At 43.5% G+C, this 16,477-nt stretch overlaps 1 protein-coding gene across 2 annotated transcripts in view; it reads right to left on the minus strand.

The window, feature by feature from the left end:
- Positions 1 to 219: 219 nt before the first annotated feature.
- The window catches only part of LOC110532076 (cAMP-dependent protein kinase type II-alpha regulatory subunit), a 43,715-nt gene continuing 27,457 nt past the window's right edge, over positions 220 to 16,477 (minus strand). The window contains exons 2-11 of one of the 2 annotated variants that reach the window (XM_021615686.3): positions 12,197 to 12,232; positions 11,742 to 11,878; positions 5,758 to 5,864; positions 4,808 to 4,961; positions 3,584 to 3,685; positions 3,405 to 3,479; positions 3,227 to 3,292; positions 3,039 to 3,047; positions 1,842 to 1,980; positions 220 to 1,200 (exon numbers count right to left, since the gene is read on the minus strand). In XM_021615686.3, coding sequence (XP_021471361.1) covers positions 1,076 to 1,200; positions 1,842 to 1,980; positions 3,039 to 3,047; positions 3,227 to 3,292; positions 3,405 to 3,479; positions 3,584 to 3,685; positions 4,808 to 4,961; positions 5,758 to 5,864; positions 11,742 to 11,878; positions 12,197 to 12,232 — 950 coding nt within the window. In that variant the 3' untranslated portion in view covers positions 220 to 1,075. The remainder of the gene's footprint in view (positions 1,201 to 1,841; positions 1,981 to 3,038; positions 3,048 to 3,226; positions 3,293 to 3,404; positions 3,480 to 3,583; positions 3,686 to 4,807; positions 4,962 to 5,757; positions 5,865 to 11,741; positions 11,879 to 12,196; positions 12,233 to 16,477) is intronic. The other variant, XM_021615687.3, reaches the window with a different exon arrangement.

The raw sequence follows: 16,477 nt of genomic DNA on the forward strand, positions 1-16,477 counted from the left end.
AATTGAGTTGCCTAGTTAAATAAAGGTATAACAATTGGTCATAGCATATTTTAGAAAACGACAGGAAATAAACCATATAAACTCAGTCATTGGATGATTAAATAGAGGTGACCCCCCCCCTCCCCCCATATCAAACAATGGCTCTTCTATTATCAGGAAACCATAACATTAAATAAATGTATATTTTCACCCAATACAACCAACACACTGACACAGCAATATAATAAAAATGTTTGCTTTATTCTTATCCAGGACAACTCATTCAGAATGATCAAGGAGAAATAAGCACTAGATTTTTGTTTGACATTGTCGGAGATGGTGCTTTATATCTGAATTGGTCAAAGTAAAACAAAATAATGAATATATAATAATACATTAATCAATACAACGTGTGGATTAATGATAACAATAGCCCTGAAACGTAGGGTCCTCTGTGGTAATCACCGGCACTAACTGAATCAATCAACAACAGCAGGAGAGCTTTCAGAAAGGACTCAACCCCAAATAAACACTTTTTTATTTAAATCATATTTTATCAAAGCTTCGGTTTATCTTCATAAAATGATTCTAAAACTTCTCTTTAAACCTTTTTACTTTTTTAATTTGCTCTCTTTTTAAATGTATGTTCTTTTTCACCAGGTGTCTGTATTTGAAAGTGTGGGTGGTGCCTGTGTGTGCGCATGGGTCCTTGGCTGAGGTTTGGTGTGTGTGTGTGTGTGTGTGTGTGTGTGTGTGTGTGCATCTGTGAGAGAAAGGACAAGCCTTCATGTCTGAGTGCACGCGTGTAGTATGTCCTTGCTGTGCTGTGGCGGTGGCAGGGTTGTATCAGCAGGGACATTGCTTTTTCAATTCAAAACAAAGAGGCTGAGGCAGGTTCAAGCAACTGTAAGAGGGCGTGTGATATTTCGGGGTGAGTAGAAAGTGTGTGTACACCTATTAGTGAGCTTATAAAGGAGGGTTGAGCTAGAAAATCTGTGTGTCAGGGTGTACTTATACTATGTAAGTGGTGCGTCTGAATGTGTAGGTATCTTTTCATTCATGTAAATTTGCTTGTGTAAGGCACGGAGAAGGGTGGTCAGTCTCTCAGGTCCATGCTGGAGCCAAACAGAGCTACCAGCTGCTCCTCGTAGTGGGTGATGTTCCTCTTCATGATCTCCTTACAGGAACCCAGCAGACGCTCAAACGCCTGAATGTCTATTACTGAAAAACACAGGAGACAGCATCACTCACACAGCTGCACAACAGATAGTGAATATGACCCAGGTGTCAATCTAACAACCAAACGGAAGCAAACAGGCCGAAACGGGGAGGGACTTCCTGAACTTGTTTCCATGTTCCTTTGCAAAACGCTTCACTACGGTGCGCACTAATGAATATCACCCTGTTGTAGCGTACCCTCCTGGATAGTTTATTTGCGAAGGTTCTTTGCCATGCTTAGCGTAAACACTCCAGACCTTCCAGTCAAAACATTGCAGTAAAACTATAGTGGAGCACGCTAAAGTGAGCAGATATTCTTATTTAATTCATATGACAATGTCGGTACCCTAACCATACGCCTGGAGAATTGTGAGATGTGCAAACACTTTTGAATTCTGAAGAGCTGAACATTATCACGAGTACGTCTAAGGGAAACAGCTGTGTAGCTATGCGTTTAGGGGGGAGATATTCATCTACAACACTTGCAAGCCAGTAATTTACCATTAAGAGATTCAGGGAGACACACCAGACAGAAAATCTCTCTCTGTCACGCAGATGGACACCCACTCATGTGTGTGTCTGTCAAAATAAACACAAACGCATGCGTGCACACACATATCTGTAAAAGTATGGCGGGGCCTTACCCAAGCACTTGACCTCTCCCACAGCATACACTGATGCAGCGCGGGGCTTGTTGGTGACCAGGGCCAGCTCCCCAAAGTACTGACCCCTGCTACAGCGGGTGATCTCAACCTCCACATTATCCTCCTGGTTCGCCTTTGTCTGGGGGAGAGAGGAGTTTTGTTTTGGGGGGGGGGGGGGGGGGGGGGGCACAGAAAAGATGATTGGATTTGTTTACTCATATTTGAATAATATGTAGCGGATTCAAAATCATTGGTTGCCGATTCAAATATTCACAAAATTATGTTTTAGCATGGAGCACGAGCACCAAGGAAGCCCAAACATGTTGTGTATAGGCCATGTCTGCTGCAGAGGGACAGAGTCAGACCTGGGTTCAAATATATGGGCATTTTTAATTTAAATACTTATTTTCTGTGTATTTGAGTATTTTCAAATAATGTGGCCAAATCAGAGACAAATAACTTCCTATAGATAGCTGAACAGTTTAAATGCATGGTGTATTTAATATATTTGTATTTTCAAATACACGCCAATACTTTCCAAGTGTACTTTGAAATACATTCCAATATTCAGCTACTTGTAGAAAATCAAAAGACTTCCTTTCTAAGACATTTTGAAAGTAATTGAAATACCCTAACTAGTATTTGAACCCAAGTCTGGACAGAGCCATGAGAAAACTCACTATTGAGAAAAATTACATTACTGATCACGAAAGGGGACATTTGACTGCAGCAGCTAATACATACAACACCAATTAATACACAATAATGGACATGCAGACAAAGCAGCACACAATGTGTTATGAAAACTAAAATGTTCATTTTAAAAAATAATAATAATTTTAAAAAAAAACTCATAGCAGAAGGTTGACAGGATCTGGAAATGTGCTGTCTTGCACAGTTCTGTCTTTTATAAAAGTGCTGGAAACAAAATGGTTGGCTCACCATTTACTAAAAAGTTATCAGATGGAGAAGTTATTTGGATGAGAAGGAGTTTTGGCGCCGGTACAGCCAACTAGCGCTAGTTAACGTTAGGAACCATAGCTACGTAGCTAGCTAAAATATCATTTAAAAAACATTTTGTTGATTATGAATGACAAATATTCAGATTCGAATCACAATTGTTAGATTTTTTTCAAAAGGATCACTGTGCTCAACCCGTATTATTCTTCATATTAATATTGCAATGATCAGTCATACCATCTTTGTCTTTGGGCGCAGGTGTGTTATGTAGTACATATGAGAAAAAAGGAGAGAGAGAAAAGAAAAAAAACAGGGTGACTTGAACATAAAACAAAGCCTTTTTTATTTTATATTTATTTTTACATTATCTGGTGATGAGGCACAGACAGAAACGAGGGGATGAGAAAAGGAGGAAGTAGACTTACTTTGCTCTTCATCATAATCTTCACTTCTCCAGTCTCCACAATGTAGAAACAATCTGCCCTGTCCCCCTACACCGCAACACAAACCAACAGGGACTGTCACATTTACAACTCTTCCCGGTCGTCATTACAGTAATGCCAAGACAACCTCCAGTACGTTAACAACGGAGAACTGTCCTACCTGCATGATGATGCGTTCTCCATCGGAAAACGTCTTCATTCCTAATACATCCACAATCTTCATCCTCTCGGATAACTAAGAGAGGTAAAAGAGCGGGGGAGAGGTTCGATAAGGAAGCGTCAAGGCAAGGTGGCCATTTCAGTGCTACAATGTATCACTGTCCATCTTCCCCTCCTCACCTCCAGAGACTTCAGTAGAGGCACAGACTCCACAAATTGCTCGTACAGCCTCCTCTTCTTGGCATTGTTCTTCACAATGAGCCTACGGAACGTGGCCCGGTCCTGGTAGTGTCACAGACAGCATCGGTCACGGTCACACAGACAGGCAGGATAACACTCAATCACACCGACATAGCCGGTCTGCGTTTAGCCTATTTCCTTCTTATGTTATACATTTCTAGTGGGGGAAAGTTATGGATAGATCTGCCATCATTTCCTATAATATCCATCTACTAATCTTCTATAACATTTACAATCATCTAATAATATAAACAATAAATCATTAATTCAACTGTTCTAGCGCTATTCATTTACACAAAAGAGTCTTAAAGCTCAAAGAATCTCAAAAGCACCATATCTAAGACGTATCGACGACACATTAAAGACCCACTCCAGCCTCCCTAGCACCTAATGTTTCACTTTTCAAAGACCTGAAATCATTGGCCACTTTAATAAAATGGAACACTAGTCACTTTAATAATGCCACTTTAAAAATGTTTACATTTCTCGCATATGTATATACTGTATTCTATACTATGTATTGCATGTTAGCCTATGCCGTTCTGACATTGCTCATCCATATATTTATATATTCTTATTCCATTCCTTTACTTAGGCTTGTGTGGAAAAGGTATTTGTTGTGGAATTGTTAGGTATTACTTGTTAGATATTGCTGCACTGTCGGAACTAGAAGCACAAGCATTTCGCTACACTCGCATTAACATCTGCTAACCATGTGTATGTGACCAATAACATCTGCTAACCATGTGTATGTGACCAATAACATCTGCTAACCATGTGTATGTGACCAATAACATCTGCTAACCATGTGTATGTGGGGAAAACTGAAACTAGCTGTTATTGGCTGAGAGGTTTGGAGCGCTTTCTTATTGGTCTATTAACTTATTTACTGCCTGATGATGTAGGCCGAAATCACCCCACTAAAAGAGGCTGAACTGGCAACTCCTTGAACTGGCAAATCCTTGAACTGGCAACTCCTTGAACTGGCAACTTGAATTTCGCAATGGTGTCTAAAAAAAACTCAACTATTTTGCTCAAAACATAATGTATCTCTAATATATGTCCACTGTGTTATTCTCCCTGGTGTCCACAGGGAGGTGCTGTGGTAGAGCACAGCAGTGTGAACTTGAGGTCAAGGGTCAGGGCAGTGTGGGTGTATCTCACCAGGCCCCAGAGCGCCCCCTCCTGGGTGGCAATAATAGTGGCAGCGCGGGGGGTGTTGTACATCAGTGCCAACTCCCCGAAGCTGCCTTTGTTGTCATACTGCCCCACACACGTCCCTACGCCATCAATCAGTACCACTATGTCATAGATTCCTCTGAAAGAAAGGAGAGAGAGGAAGAGAGAAATAAAAAGAGAGAAAAAAACAGGGGCGAGAGAGTAGAGAGAGACAAAAGAGAAATTAAGAACGGTCTAATAATATTAGAAAACTCAAACATGAGATATTTGGAAACCATGCAGAATACTCTTCATCTACAATAAAGTTGATCACTGATATAAATCTCTCATCAGTAGCTTGGAGCTACAGATGAGTACTATGAGTACTCATCTGTAGCTTGGACCAAGAGTACTACGAGTTCAGTTCTGGGAATTTACTTTGTGGTTGCCGGTGGAGAATTAACTTTGTTTGGGGGGGGGATTAGTATGATGATCACCTGGCCATGTAGGTGACCAAAGGGTTTCCCATGATGCTTTGCAAGGCAGAGCATAGGGGGGGAATTGGTTTAACATGCTTATGACGTGCATCTAGACCTAAGCCTCCCAGGCTGAGGTACTAGCATGACTGAGGAGGGAGCTTAAGGCGCGGAGAGAATAAGCCCACTCACAGGTTGCCATTTGGGACACAGCCTATTACCGATGTAGCCCACTTCTTTTGACCAAGGCCATATGGGCTCTGGTCAAAAGAAAGTGCACCATATAAAGGGAAAAAAAGGTGCCATTTGGGACACAAACATAGAGGCTAGGCCCAGGACGCACGGCAGACAAAACAACTAGAGGATCATGCCCAAGGGGGGCTTGTTGGAAGATGAGTGGAGGTGTGTTTGTTATGAATGCTGCTTTCTAGTGAATGCCTTGATTGTTAGATAACTACACACACACACACACACACACACCTCTCGATAACGTAGAAGTTGTCTCCGTCATCTCCCTGGTCGATGACATGCTCCTGGGGCTGTACGCGCAGTTCAAACATGGCGTCCAGGACTTCCGAGAACTGCTCCTGTGAGGGGGAGGACAGGCAGGCAGGAGAGGAGGGGGTGATTAACACCCGCCACCTGCCAAATCCAGCTAGATTTTGGCATTGGCGGGTAGATGTCTATTTCACTAGCCACGTTGGCGGGAGGTCAGGGTTCCACAGTGCATTTCACTCGCATTTGTGAGTTTTACTAAGCATATGGAATTGTTTTAAGATTGTCATACCAAGGATCATTTAGCTATTTGATTTGGAGTTGTAGGCCCCCCTTAAGGTACCAAACAAATATATATTTAAAAAAAAAAGATTTGATTTGATGTAACAGAATTTGGTCTTACTCTGTGGCAATTTGAGCATGAAAATCTTGGTGGGGCAAACTCGACCAATTTAAAAAACAAAAAAAGGCATGCCAGCAAAGCCACTAGACAACACAACACATTAATTGCACTGTAAATGGTGACAAACGGTGGCCAAAAACTATTAGGGCCTAGATAAAAGCTGTTCCGACAGCAGAGCTTTCCTTTCAGCACTGTGGAGTGAATCCTTACCACCGCTACACCTTATCAGCTGGGCTTCGTCTGGCAGCGAAACAGCTCATTCAGCCTCATTTACTGCCTTTCTAAAAACCATAGCTGATACGGCTGACATGCTTCAATAAAAATGGTTTCTACTGACTCCTTGTGGATTCGTGTAACTTGATAAGAACCGTGTTCTCCTTCAATAATAAACAAATGCCAACACGACTTTTGAACCGAACCATACACAACCATTACATTTATGTTCAGTAAATTCATAATCTTTGTTTTTATATCATTAACACTTAGAGCTAAGTATAAGCAAGTGCAAGCAAATGAGCTATGACAAGGTAGGCCTGTTCGTTCAGCACTTTTCAAAATGGACACCGACAGAAATTCAGGTAGAGGCCTTAACTTGACTCTTCTTTTAGTCACCACACATAAAGAGAGAAAACACTCAGAAAATATGTCCCAACCAAATCATCACAAAGCAAAAATAAAGATATCACCTATTAGAAAGTCAACAAAAAAATCTAAATAAACTTCAATGCTATTCATCTCTAAACAGACAGTACATGGTGTCAGACAGAACACCGAGGATAACACTGACTAGGTACAGACTCAGTGAGCAATCTGGCTATAGGGACCGGTCATCACAGGCAAACCTGGCTGCCCAGAGAGGACAGGCTGTGCTCACTCTGCTCCAGGGGAGCAGTAGAGATCTTTGTGGGCTATACTCGGCCTTGTCTCAGGATGGTAAATTGGTGGTTGAAGATATCCCTCTAGTGGTGTGGGGGCTGTGCTTTGGCAAAGTGGGTGGGGTTATATCCTTCCTGTTTGGCCCTGTCCGGGGGTGTCCTCGGATGGGGCCACAGTGTCTCCTGACCCCTCCTGTCTCAGCCTCCAGTATTTATGCTGCAGTAGTTTATGTGTCGGGGGGCTAGGGTCAGTTTGTTATATCTGGAGTACTTCTCCTGTCCTATTCGGTGTCCTGTGTGAATTTAAGTGTGCTCTCTCAAATTCTCTTTCTCTTTTTTTCTCTCTCTCGGAGGACCTGAGCCCTAGGACCATGCCTCAGGACTACCTGACATGATGACTCCTTGCTGTCCCCAGTCCACCTGGCTGTGCTGCTGCTCCAGTTTCAACTGTTCTGCATTATTATTATTGGACCATGCTGGTCATTTATGAACATTTGAACATCTTGGCCATGTTCTGTTATAATCTCCACCCGGCACAGCCAGAAGAGGACTGGCCACCCCACATAGCCTGGTTCATCTCTAGGTTTCTTCCTAGGTTTTGGCCTTTCTAGGGAGTTTTTCCTAGCCACCGTGCTTCTAAACCTGCATTGCTTGCTGTTTGGGGTTTTAGGCTGGGTTTCTGTACAGCACTTTGAGATATCAGCTGATGTACGAAGGGCTATTTAAATACATTTGATTTGATTTAAAGACAGAGTTGCATTTTCTATTACACTGTGATAAATACTCAGACCTAAGAGAATATTTATTTCCCAAAACTATCAATCAGTACAAAGAATGTTAAAGTATAAAAATGTGAAATTTTATTTAAATATATTTATTGGGTGAAAGCCTAAAATGTGCAGTTTTGGCAGCCAAAATGTGTGTCCTCCTGCCACAACCTGAGGGACAGCCAGTGAAAAGTGCAATGTAACATTTCCCATGTTGGTTTTGTTTTGTTTCTCATACATATCCTGTCATGTGGCTTCTCAGTCATGTTGAGACGGGTCTACTACTATTGCTTTAATGTATTGTTATTCTCATTAATATTGTTGTTGTAGTTGCTGTTAATGCTAATCACATTTCCACTACTATAACTGATGCCTTATTGCTGTTGGTCTCACAATTGTCTGTTATATGTATACTTTGACAATGTAAGTCATTTAACTTGCCATGTCAATAAAGTCAACTGAATTGATTTGAAAATTGAGAGCGAGAAAGACAGCCTAACATTTGAAGTATTTTATTAGGCCTATGTGGTCTAAAAAGTAAGGAAAATACAATCACGAGGATCCACTTATAGACAATATACCGACGCACAGACAGCGCATTGCGCAAACAAAACAACCCTCGCAATATCAACTGGAATTACATGGGTCCATTACTGAACTTTTCGTTGAAAAATAAATAATTTGGGCTTCCCGAGTGGCGGGGTGGTCTAAGGCACTGCATTGCAGTGCTAGAGGCGTCACTACAGGCCCGGGTTCGATCCAGGGCTGTATCACAACCGGCCGTGATTAAGAGTCCCATAGGGCGGCGCACAATTGGCCCAGCATCGTCCAGGTTAGGGGAGGGTTTGACAGGGCTTGAGAGGATCTGCAGAGAAGGATGGCAGAAACCCCCTGAATAAAGGTGTGCTTAGCATGTAGCGTCAAACTCAAGAAGACTCGAGGATGGAATCGCTGCCAAAGGTGCCACATTCAAGGAGCGGGACCAGGAAGCTTATAAGAAATCCCACTATGCCCTCCGACGAACCATCAAAGGCAAAACATCAATACAGTACTAAGATCGAATTGTACTACACCGGCTCCGACGCTCGTCGGATGTGGCAGTGCTTGCAAACCATTGTCGACTATAAAGGGAAGCACAGCCGAGAGCTGCCCAGTGACACAAGCCTACCGGACAAGCTAAATAACTTCTATGCTCGCTTCGAGGCAAGTAACACTGAAACATGCATGAGAGCATCAGAAGTTCCAGACGACTGCGTGATCACGCTCTCCCCAGCCGATGTGAGTAAGACCTTCAAACAGGTCAACATTCACAAGGCCGCTGGTCCAGACGGATTACCAGGATGTGTACTTCGAGCATGCGCTGACCAACTGGCAAGTGTGTCGTCACTGACATTTTCAACCTCTCCCTGTCTGAATCAGTAATACCAACATGCTTCAAGCAGACCACCATAGTCCCTGTGCCCAAGAACACTAAGGCAACCTGCCTAAATGACTACTGACCCGTAGCACTCACATCTGTACCCATGAAATGCTTTGAAAAGCTGGTCATGGCTCACATCAACATCATTATCCCAAAAACACGAGACAAACTCCAATTTGCATACTGCACCAACAAATCCACAGACGATGCAATCTCTATTGCACTCAACACTGCCCTTTCCCACTTGGACAAAAGGAACACCTATGTGAGAATGCTATTCATTGACTACAGCTCAGCATTCAACACCATAGTGCCCCTCAAAGCTCATCACCAAGCTAAGGACCCTGGGACTAAACACCTCCCTCTGCAACTGAATCCTGGACTTCCTGACGGGCCGCCCCCAGGTGGTGAGGGTAGGCATGCTCAGTGCCCTCCTGTACTCCCTGTTCACTCATGACTGCACGGCCAGGCACGACTCCAACACCATCATTAAGTTTGCTGATAACAACAGAAGGGTAGTGCGTACGGCCCAGTACATCATTGGGGTCAAGCTTCCTGCCATCCAGGACCTTTATACAAGGCAGTGTCAGTGGAAGGCCCTAAAAATTGCCAAAGACTCCAGCCACCCTAGTCATAGAGTGTTCACTCTGCTGCCACACGGCAAGTGGTACCGGAGCGCCAAGTCCAAGATAGGTCCAAGATGCTTCTAAACAGCTTCTACCCCCAAGCCATAATACTCCTGAACAGCTAATGAAATGGCAACCTGGACCATTTGCATTACCCCCCACCCCTTCTAAACTGCTGCTACTCTCTGTTATTATTTATGCATAGTCACTTTAATAACTCTACCTACATGTACAAATTACCTCAATTACGTCGACACCGATGCCCCCGCGTATTGACTCTGTACCGGTACCCCCTGAATATATCCCCGCTATTGTTATGTACTGCTGCTCTTTAATTACTTGTTATTCTTATCTCTTACTTTTTTTGTGGTATTTTCTTAAAACTGTATTGAAGGTTAAGGGCTTGTAAGTAAGCATTTCACTGTTGTATTATGGTGCATGTGACAAATAATATTTGATTTGAAATAATGGGGGCATATAAGCAGACAACGAAAACTCTTACAATATTCAATGACATTTCTCTAAATCAGGCAGTAGGCTACATGTGCACCACCAGGTCAGAACAGTGTATTCTAAGGGTGAGACACATGGGCTACTGACAGCTTACAACACAACATACACTTAAGTATTACTTTCTTAGCTACAGTATTCATATATCCCTGGAATATTACATCATTTACTGTATGTAGTAGCATACCAGACATATTTTTGGACTTTGCTGTGCTCACTTGAACAGGAAGGTGGCGCGGCGGTCCGCAATGTGGGCAAACTGTCATCAAACGTAGTCAAAGTCTGGCATTCTCTGGATGAAGTCATGCTGGATTGACAGCGTGGCCAATGAATTCCAGCCCATGGTGTCGCGTGTGAATGTTTACCATTTTAAAAAGAGGCCCTTTCAGACGTTTTAAATCCTTAAACCCAGACTTGGACCACACTCCCTCTCCACTGACTAGCAAGCAGGGGAAGCAAAATAGTGATTGCTTTGCGACACTTGCATTTTCCCACTGATTCCTTCCAAACCACTCATTGTTGAATTTGCGATTTCCGACTGGTTGTGTAACGCTTATGGCCAATGGCCGATGAGCACCGATACGTTTTATCTATATTTTCTCTTCATACGAGAAGGATTGGAAAGGGTTTGCCAGTAGATTGTCGACGTGATTCACGATGACTGCTTGTCTAGCTAGCTAAGATTTTGAAAGTATGATGTTGACATGATCAGTCCAATCAAAGATACTGTAGATATGTGATTTGAAGTAATATTCTCTGAAATGTCTGTCCTATACCTTTTATTGTTTTTGATGTATTTAACCACTTTAGGCACCAAACTATCTATACATCCATAAAAAAAAATTAAAAACTAGTACCTAGCTACCTTCTGAATAGTCTTGTAAGAGGTCCTAGAGCAAAACAACCGACATGTATGCGTTTGTGAGAGACTCGCCTTTCCGTAGAGTGACGCTTCTGGGGGGGGGGCGGCGGCATCGTGCAACAAAAAAAAAATGATACAATCTCTAGCTAAAACTGACGGATTTTGATGCCGATGATTTATTATGCTAATTGATTCCACTTCTCGGGGGTTATTGACAGAAGGTGTGAGTTGTGCCCGTCTGGCAGCTTGTGTATTACTGTGTGTTACCGAGTGTACCAGGAAATAAACCAACTAAAGAGCAGTAACCCTTTATCCCAAAAGACTGAACGATTCATTTCAATGCTTTAGAATTGAACGAGTGTTCTATTAGGTTGTGAATGTGCTGACGTGAAACTACAACCTATTAGAACAGAAGGGCATGAGACTGTGTAGCTCATCGTAGACTGGAATAAAGTGAAGGAGTTTCCTGTCACTGTGGTTACGGCGCGTCTGCCTCGTCTTCATACCTGTTCCAGGGTCTTGAACAGTAGAATATCTTTGCAGGCGTCCTGCAGCCGGCAGCGCTGCTCGTCTGTTTTGGGATGCACCACCCTCGGCTCCTCCACCTCGTCATCGTCATCTGGGTTGAAGGCCTCCGCGCACACTAGTGGGGGAACACTTAGATTGTAACACAACACCAAGTCATAGTAAGGCATTCCTCACTGTGCTAGTCACAACGAGGGAACACATTGTAAAGCACACTTCAGGGGACTAATACCAGTGTGACACACCTTGAGAAGTTATCAGCATATAGTGTGATACACCAAGACAACCAGTAGTAACTTAGTGTCAACACCAAGGAGGCATTCAGAGGGCCGGTAAGATTACACCAGAGCAAAGATCTCCAGCTACACCTACTTAACATGCAAAACGTTGCCGCTGCAGATTACATTAGGGAGTAGTGACGTCAAACAGAACTCACCTGACACTCTGCGGTTGTATCTGCTTGGGGGAGGGGCTGGAGGGAAAGAGAGAGGGAGAGTTAGCAGTGAACACTCTCTCCTGTTCACAGTTCACACGTCGCTGCAACTGTAGAGCCTGTGGTTCCGACCTCTGACATAAGTGCTAGCAGAGCGCTCTCGAACCCGGCAGAGAGAAACAACTCAAACACATGAAAGGAGACCCGACACGCATACATTTATGTATTCACACTCTACACTGCTATAAAGACAGACAAAATACAAAAATCACACAAAAGAAGAAAGCACACCACCAAACCCACACATTTCCCAAATTCCCAACGCACAGCCTGTTGCGTGGGTGTCTTAGACGCAGACTCCTAGGGCTGTGACAGTAGGGTCGGACAGACAGAGGAACATGGATTGCCTGGAAGGCCAGTGTTGATCATGAATATGTATCCAGTGTACTCCGGTTGTGAATATTAATGTTTAATGAGTGAATGGAGGAACGCTCCTATAGAGAGAAAGATAGAGGCTTGTGATGCGAGTGTGTGTACTGTGGGGTCCGTGAGGAGGTGGGGGTGGGGGGGCAAATGACAGGACAGTGTCAATACCACAGCCCAGGGTTCCCATCCTCTGTCTCCCTTCACACTCTATTACCAAGCTGTCAGCAACCATTAACTAGGCCATGTGAACGCAGGCCCGACGTAGAGGCACACATTTCAACCCCCTCACCTTCCCCTTCCTCATTGGGACACACTTCATTTCACACTTTTATCCCCTAGGGCCCACGGTCTACAGCTTAAAGACGTCCTCCAGCTCTTTTGTGAAAAGCAATGTCCCAAGTATAAATACAGTAAAGTACACACACTTAAAGTTGCACTCTTAAACTCCTGGATCATTTCCGCCTGTAGTTTTGAAAGTGGTGCTCCCGAGCCAAAAGTGGCCCCGTCACCCACTTCGTACGATGTTACGTCCTACAATTTCATTTTCTGCAAATCGGTACTATACATTTGTACGGCTTGTGGGAACAATAGAGGAGCAAGAGAGAACAAAAGAGGGAAAAGGTCCAACCCCCAGGGTTAACACCCTCCACCCAAATGTGGGTAGAGACATTGTTGGGTAAGACGTCAGCGAGTGGTCACAGAGCATTTGGGAACATTTCAAATGTATTTTTATCCAAAGCCCACATTGGTTGAATTGACCCAAAAATACTATGTCCTCATGTTTCTTGGCTAGTTACATAGTTTTGTTCACACGCTAGGTTGTTTTTCCAATATTAGTTTGTGTTTTCTGCAACTGCCTGTTGTGATGATCCTCTGACAGACACAGGGTTACCATGGCAAATGCCCACCCCTTAAAATGGGCATCAAAACATTGTCCTCTCACCTAATGACTCAAATATTTGAGAGTACATTGAGATTGATTGAGCATGGACCACTCCATAAAAAAAAACATTTCATTCCTCATTAAAAAAACCTCCCAAATACTTCCATTGTGCTCATAAAAGGGTCGGTACCTTATCGTTTCTTGATGCTCATTTGTAGAACTGTTTCTGTTTTTACTATTGTACCTAAATTATTTCGTTTGACATATTCAGGTCACAAAAATGAAGTTGAGCAAGAAACCACATTACTACTTCTTACTAGCAATATTACAAAGCATTCTCATCCTTTAGTGATTTTTTTGTGCATTTTTTTCTTTCTTTCTACCTGCCACGGTGCCTAGTTCATTTCCTACCCTGCCCATGAGGATACCTGGAACACCTACTGAGATGATACCTGGAACACCTACTGAGATGATACCTGGAACACCTACTGAGATGATACCTGGAACACCTACTGAGATGATACCTGGAACACCTACTGAGATGTGCCTTTTCTTAAGGGCAATTCCACGGTAACGGAGCGATGCTGAGACATTAAAATGCATGTCAAACAAAAAAACAATGATTGTAATTGTATGGTTTGCAAAGTTAAACAATTTCCACGGAAAAGTTAACAAAACACACATTTGCTTGAAGAACAGTGCAGACGCAAAGTTGGGTAACAGAACTACGGTTTGTGCGGTCATTCTGTTAGCAAACCTTGCATCTGCACTGTTCTTCAAGTAAATGTGTTTTTATAACATTTTCAGTGAACATTTTTTAAGTTGTCCTTGTGCATAGAGTTGTATGGTTTGTTTAACTATACAATCTTTGGTTGTAAAGTATAGACTTTTAAATGAAAAATCAGAGTCAGCGTCACTCTGCTACCATGGAATTGCCAATAAGTAAATCAGTTGATAAATAAGGTGAAAAGGAGACTGGAGTAGGACCTTAATTCTTGCCGTTGCCCTAGATCTGTCCGTCTTCAGGACAGTCAGTGACACATCTGGGCCCGTACATTTCAAGTGTCTCAGAGTAGGAGTGCTGATCTAGGATCAGGTCCCCTCGTCCATGTAGATTAGATTAGTTTATTAGTCACCTGCAGGGTACAGTGAAATTGTTATGCTACGAGTGCCAACAGTGCAGGCCCATTTAAAACAAAAACAAAAAAATCACATTCATTGTGATCCGAAAGGCAAAACTGATCAGCGATCAGCTCATCTTACCAAACCGTGAGCACTGACTGAGTAGAATTGGATTTGAGGAAATATAGGCATGACTAAGCTACTTAAAATAAAAATGTAAAAAAAGTTATTTCACTTCAGTTAAATAAATTCACGGCCAGAGTGGCCTTTGCCTGAATCTGGCACAAAGGGCATCAGCTCGCCAGGCATAAAGTTAAATAAGTGATTCATCATGTGAAAGCTGAAACAGCAGGCTAGTTCTAGGCTACTTTATGTGTTTTCAATCTGTATCGTTTATGTGTATTGATTTATATTAACATAATGGTTGTTTCAGGGTGTCATAATCATTATACTAAAGTGCATTTCTGGGAACGAGTGTAGACTAAGTGTGCCATTGTGCAAGGACATGTGTATTTGCGTGTGCTGCGGGGTTTGTAAGGAGAGTGTGTGAAGTGCTCTCGCCTGTCGTCACGTATGGGGGATATCAAGTGCCTGAAGTTGCCTTGACAACAAAACACAAGGAAGACCTCATTGCCATAACAACCCCCCTCCCTTTCCCTCCTGAAACTACCTCTTCCTAAATGCCAGATTAACCCTCTATCTAACCCGGTATTTTCCCCCTCTATCACAATAGCAATTCATATGCTGCGCTGGCTGACGTCTAAATTGATTTCTATTACACGTTATCACTGTCTGCTTGCCCTGCTAATTGCAGCTAGAGCTGAAGATGATCAACGTGGCACTGCTCTACTCAGCCTGCCCATGTGAGAGAGCAGAGGAGAAGGGGAGCAGTCAGAGAGCAGTTCCAAACAAAGAAACGTCGGTGTGAGTGGTTTGTTGCATCCCACTCTTGTGTACAGAGCATAAACAAAATGGTGATAACGGATAGTGCGAATATTGACCAGACTGGCTGTGTACGGACTGTCCTGCTGTTAGTTGAGTAGGCTTCCCTCACCCTCCCTCAGTGTTGCTTTCTCACCTCTCAATCCCCACTCCCACTCATTATTTGTCAGTCTCTCGCTCTCCCTCTTTGTCCATTTCTTCCTCTCTCTCTCTCTCTCCCCCCCCTCCCTGTTTATCTTTCACGTACTCTTCCCCCCCCCCTCTCCGGTGTTATAGTCAAGGCCTGTCTGATAAGCACGGGGTCATATGAAGAGTTGCCCGGGGAGGGAGCGGTGCGCCTCACGTGTCTCCTCGGCAACCACAAGCTCAGAGGGCGTGGCTTCGTAGATGGAGTGGAACATTACAAACGGGGGGGGGGGGGGGGGTGGTCATCAAACATGGGTACAGTTAGTGGTTGGTTGTTCTCGCTGGCTGCGTCCTTACCAGATTCTATGATCTCACAACGCCTAGACGAGTGTTTATCTCTTGGCACCACATGAACACGACAGAGCATTATCTTATATGCGCAGACAGAGCGACTGTTAATAAAGACAGGACTGTGAAGTAGCAACCAGTGTCAATGGGTTGATCAGGAACACACAAGGACATTAAGAAGGGAAATGTTGTTGTGAGGCTGTAGGAAAAGAGACTAGGAGGGGACGGGGGGTTAAGTCAGAACACGCTCTGTTGGCATACTGTTGTGGTTAGAGCACCGCGGGGACAGGGCAGGATAGGGGCATCCGTGTCTCCAAACCAACATGGCCGACCTTGCCAATGGGGCAAAGCCAGCCATGAAAGCAGTAGGGAGAACAGAGGCGGCTAGGCTGGCTGGGAGCTCTCTCGCGCTCTCAGATACTGCCACAGCTGTATAC

Source organism: Oncorhynchus mykiss, chromosome 9 (assembly GCF_057628025.1).
Source record: "Oncorhynchus mykiss isolate SJ-2025 chromosome 9, ASM5762802v1, whole genome shotgun sequence".
Lineage (NCBI taxonomy): Eukaryota > Metazoa > Chordata > Actinopteri > Salmoniformes > Salmonidae > Oncorhynchus > Oncorhynchus mykiss.